The 5,406-nt window shown below is 56.2% G+C and overlaps 1 protein-coding gene across 1 annotated transcript; it reads right to left on the bottom strand.

Moving 5' to 3' along the window:
- On the bottom strand, window positions 1–5,113 carry LOC144249171 (chymotrypsin-C-like). Its single transcript, XM_077791376.1, has 7 exons — window positions 5,074–5,113; window positions 4,629–4,720; window positions 4,435–4,532; window positions 3,384–3,506; window positions 2,574–2,710; window positions 1,128–1,273; window positions 1–282 (listed from the first exon to the last, which is right to left on the bottom strand). The coding sequence occupies exons 1-7, from the start codon at window positions 5,111–5,113 to the stop codon at window positions 1–3; spliced, it is 918 nt and encodes a 305-aa protein (XP_077647502.1).
- Window positions 5,114–5,406: the final 293 nt, after the last annotated feature.

Below are 5,406 nucleotides of genomic sequence, written 5' to 3'. Positions count from 1 at the left end.
TCAGGTCAGCAGCAGTGAGCGCTCAGCCAGCGATTCTCCAAAGAGAGGGAGGGGCGCGGGAGTGGGCGTGGCCAAGCCCGGGGGCCAATGAGCGAGGGCGTGGGCGGGACTGGGAGGGGCGGGGCCCACCTGGTTGATCCAGTCGATGTAGGCAGACACGCGGGTGTAGACCGTGGGCTTCTTAACAGTGTTGCAGCCCAGTCCGGAGCCGAAGCTGACGATGCCATGCACCTCCCAGGCACCGTTCTCTGCCTGGCAGTTCAGCGGGCCGCCCGAGTCCCCCTGCAGGTGACCCCACAGGCATCAGTCCCCAGGCCTCCCCCAGGGACAGGCTGGGGACTGAGCAGTGGGCTGGGGCGGGTATGTGCTGAGCTGTCAGCCTCAGTACCCACTGTTGGCCTCAGCCTGCTCCTGGTGAGGGAGGCACAGAAATGTGGCGTGGGGCTGCCTTGGCCTGGTTCTGGGAGTCCTGGGGCATCAGGATAGCCCTTGGTTGGCTGTGTGATCTTGGGATGATGTCAGCCCTCTCTGTGCCCTGGTTTCCTGGGTGTTCAGGTCTGCATGGCTAAGCCTCTGTGAGCTGCCCAGAGAATGGCTGGAGCCTGAAGCCCTGTTGGAGCCTGGGCAGGACAGGAGGGTGGGAGTGGGGAGAGGGCGGGGTCAGGAAGCAGGACAGCCCCTGGTTATCTTAGAAGTTTTGTGGTTCTCAGACTCCCTGACGCCCCAGCCTCCCTGGACTGACGCAGCTGGTGGCAGGGACATGCACAGAGACTTCAGTGAAGCCTGTTCTGTGGCCCTTTGACTCATGTAGTCCCCACAGCAAGGCTGGGAAGTGTTTGCTACAGCGCTTTCCAACAGAGGGAAGGCTGAGGTCCAGAGAGGTTCATCAGTCTGCCCCAGGTCACAGAGCTAGTAAGGGGTGGCACAGGGAATTGAATGCAGCTGCTCATGCTCAGCTCTCCTCCTGTCACCCTGTGCTGGGGGAGTGGTGACAGGTTTCCCCTGAGCCTACCAAGCCCAGGCAGGGCTCTGCCTCCTACCAGGAGAGATGTGGTCTGCCCCACCCTCCAGTGTCCCCAGTGGTGTGGCTGCCTGGAGCAGGGCCTGTGTGGGGTCTGGACACTCACGTTGCAGGAGGAGATGACACCGTCGCCCCCGGCACACACCATGGATTTTGTCACCATGTAGCTCCACCAGTCCGATTTGGAGCACGTGGCATAGTCCACCACGGGCTGCAGGCCCTGCTGTAGCTCGTCAGCGATGGGGCCATTGGCTGGGGAGGGAGGGAGTGGGCAGTGAGCAGGGAGCAGCCAGATAGCCAGGGAGCCCTGTGTCCATCCTGGCCCAGGTTGGTGGGGACCAGAGGCCTGGGACAGGGTACAGCCCTCAGCCAGCCAAGGATCTGCTAGAAGGTGGGGAAGGGGTGCAGGGGCTACACTCAGAGCCTCAAGACACAGCTGTGTGCTGAGTTGTCTGTTTTTTTTTTTTAATTCAAATTAAAAACATTGTGTGAGTGTGTGTGTGTGTGTGTGTGTGTGTGTGTGTGTGTGAGTGTGTGTTGCTGAAGTTCAGACCCCGGTGTGCTATACCCCTGAGCTTTATCTCCAACCCTTTGTAATTTTTTTTTTTTGTATGGGGGATGGAAATCAGAGGGATGGAATTCAGGGGCCTTAGACCACTGAGCCACATCCCCGCCCTGTTTTGTAATTTATTTAGACACAGGGTCTCACTGAGTTGATTGGCACCTGGGCATTGCTGAGGCTGGCTTTGAACTCGTGATCCTCTTGCCTCAGCCTCTGGAGCTTCTGGGATTATGGGTATGCCACTGAGCCTGGCTGCCCTTTCTGTTTTTTATTTGGGAATGGATAGGTTGCTAGACTGACCTTGAACTTGTGACCTTCCTGCTACTGTGCCCAGATTGAATTGTCTTTCATTGGGATTCTGGGGGTTGAATCCTCACTCCTTTCCCTGTAAGTCTGACTTTGGGGTTAAATATTGAAGGATCAATCTTACCCCAAGGTGTCCTAAGTAATGTTCTGAATCTGTTTCCCATAGTTTCATTTATTTGCATTTAATTTTTTTCTTTTTTAAAATTTTTATAAAGATCTTTTTTGTAGTAGTAGTAGATGGACAGAATACCTTTATCTTATTTGTTATGGGGTACTCAGGTTGGAACCCAGTACCTCAAACATGCTAGGCCAGCGCTCTGCACTGAGCCATGCCCTGCCCCTGCATTTAATCTTTTAATTCAGCTGCAATCTATTTGGGCATGGGGTATACCATAAGATCTAATTCCCCACCCCCACATGGCTTATTTAGTGGGCTCATATGTCACTTACAACATGCCAAGCCCTGCCTTAAACAAATCTAATTAATCCTTCCTGCACCGATTACATGCATTTGTTAACATCTGTCACATAGTATGTGCTTAATAAATATTAGCAGTTATTATTGTACAGTTCAAAAAGAGGTGAAAATGTTCAGACAGAAAGGAAGAGAGGTGTGTGTGGCTGCTGATTGAGAGCTGCTTCCTCCAGGAAGCCTCTGGGGATTTCCTCAGGGTCTGTACTTACTCCAGAGGCGACCCCAGCCAGTGACAAAGCAGGGGAAGTCCTGAGGCAGCACGGTGTCCTTCTCTGGCAGGCAGGCCACCTGGATGGTGTCACTCAGCTCCACAGGCTCTGCGAGCTTGATGAGGGCAATGTCATTGCTGGAATCCAAAGCAGAGGGCATGAGTGGGCAGAGGGGCCCTGACCTCTCCAGACTGTGCTAGGAGACCTGGGGTTGTGAGCTGTGGTCACGAAAAGGTGACCAGAGAGTGTCCTTAAGCATTCCAACTGTGAAAGGCAGATCAGAAGAGACGGGGAGCAGAAGACTTCTCAACCCTGGGGGGTGCGCACCATCACAAATGGAGCAATCATAGCCATAGAAGAGGGATGCTTATGATGATAAAAGATGCCATTTCAATATTTTCCATGACCAGAATGGAGCCTGGCGACCCCAGACAGACCTGGCTTGATTCCTAGCTGGCCTTGTGCTGGGCTGTGCACCCTGGGGCATATTCCTTAACCTCTCTGAGTCTTGGTGGCTTGTCCAGGGCTGTTGGGAGATTAACTGAGAGAGGGCATCTATCAGGCCTGCTGCCTCGTGGGTGGCCCAGACTCAGTACAGGAGAGTCAGGGGAGGAGTGTGGAGGGGTGGGGTCTTCCTTCCTGGGGCACCTCCTGGGAGTGCTTAGGTAAGGATGGGGTAGGAAGGTCCCCTGCTCCTCTTAGCAGAGCCTCATCACCTGCCTGCTGTGTGTGGGCACAGGGTGTGGCTGGGGTGGGGCAGGCTCTGCAGCTCCCTGTCCACCGCCCCTAACCCTGGGCAGGGGGACTCACCGAATCAGGAAGGAGTTCCACTTCTCGTGGACATAGATGGTGTCCACGCCCACGAACAGGGAGCCCTCCTCGTCCACTGTCAGGTCGTGCTTCCCCAGGGCCACGCGGTAGGTCAGGGTGTTGCTGGGCAGGGAGGGGAACCAGGTCAAGGTGGCCAGTGGTCCCTGCCCGCCAGGGGTCAGACGAGGGGACTTGGGGGTCTGGAGGCTGAGTTGTGAGGCCCCTTGTGGGACTCCCTGTGGAGGGGCGTCTGTCTCACTGCCCCTCTGCAGGACAAGGGGAAGGGCCTGAGACTTGGCCTCCAGGGACTGGGGTTCCAGGTGTGGCCTTGCCATTCCATCCAGGGGGCTGGACCACCTGTGCCTCCTCTGTAAGGTGGGGGAGCCCGGAGCTCACCTCCTAGGACTGCCATTCGCTGGTCACCAACCTGTGCCCTGGCCCTCTTCCCCCCATTCTTGACTCAGCTGTGTGAGTCTCTGGATGCCACCGCCAAAGCCCTTCCAGTAGCTCTAACTTGCTCAGGGTCCATGCCCAAGTTCATACAGGAGCTTGAATGATCTGCCTCTGGTTTCCTCTCCCACTCCCCTCCCTCCCCTCCCTGCACATTGTGCCCTGACTGATGCTCCTGCTTGTTCTTTCTCAAAGCTACCAAGCAGGCTCCCTCCTCCTGGCCACCATGTTGGCTGTTCCCTCCCTGTGAAGTACCCTTCCCCAGATGGATGATATCCACCCCATTTCCTTCATTTCTCTGCTCCTATATCGCCTAGAAACCCAGCATTTTTAACATCTTCTGCCTCTTCTCCGTTAGATATTTCCTCATCCACCTGTTGCTCTGCCTCCCACTAGAATATCAGCTCCCTGAGAGCAGACGCTGTGTTCACTGCAGTTTCTGAGCACACAGCAGGTGCACAGAAATGTTCATTGACTGAATAAATGAACTCAGTGGATGTCAGTAGTTGATTACCCCAGAGCCTGGGGTGTGCAGTAGGTGCTCAATGAAAGCAGTTTCCTGAGGCTGCCCCTGGGGTGATGTGGGTGTCATGTTGCTCACCTGATGCAGTGGGCAGCCGTGAGGACAAAGTTGCTGGAGATCAAGGTGCCACCGCAGGTGTGTCTCCAAGTGTCATCCTTGAGGTACTGGAGAGAGATCTGCAGGAGGGTGCAGGAAAGCCCCCTGTCAGCCCTCAGGTCCTGGGGACCTGCACCTCCCTTTCCATCCAGCGTCCCACTCTGCAGCACACTCACCTGCCAGGGCCAGCTGTGGGGAACGGCAGTGTCCCCTCCCACCACCCTGGCTGAGAGGTTGGGGGGGAAGCTGGGGACACCGCAGCTGGAGGCTGGAGGAACAGGAGGGAGGAGGGCGGGTGAGTGGGGCTGGCTGCCCCTGAGAAGGGCAGGGTGGGCGGGGGAAAGGCGGTGGAGGCTGGGCAGGACAGAGAGCCTCCTTGTTCTCTGGGCCTCCACCCCTCATCTCCAGTCCTCACCCAAGCCCTGTCCTGCTGAGGTGGAGACAGGGTGGCCTAGCAGGAGGTGGCTTATCTGACCTTTGCTCAGTTGACGGGCCCACCCTGGACCCCAAAGTGACTTTCCTGGTGGACAGAGGGCTCCTGTTCCTGTCCATGTCCCCAGGAGGCCAGTCTGAGCTCCCCAGTGGCTGAGTGCAGCCCACCCCGTCCCTGTCCCAGCTTACCGCAGGCCAGGAGTGTAGCGAGAACCGTGACACCCAGCATGGTGAGGTGTTGGGGCTTGTGGCCCTGGAGCAGGCAGAGGTCTTTATAGGCAGGTGGGGGTGGGCCTGCCTGGTCAAGGCCGAGCCAGCCCTTGGAGAGAAGCCTGTTCCCTTAAGTCCCTTTCCTTGACCTTGGGTGGTTACTGTTTAATTTGGGCTGGAGATGGAGCTGGCTTTCAAAGCATAGATTTTTCCAAATAATTTTCCAAATACCCTGGGACCGAGCAACAGCTGAGGGACACGTTTTATTATTTATTTATTTATTTATTTTTTTGGTGGGGGCCTCCTGCTCTG

Source organism: Urocitellus parryii, chromosome 11, assembly GCF_045843805.1.
Source record: "Urocitellus parryii isolate mUroPar1 chromosome 11, mUroPar1.hap1, whole genome shotgun sequence".
Lineage (NCBI taxonomy): Eukaryota > Metazoa > Chordata > Mammalia > Rodentia > Sciuridae > Urocitellus > Urocitellus parryii.
Note: the sequence above shows the minus strand (reverse complement) of the source record. Positions and strands in the feature narration are given on the sequence as shown.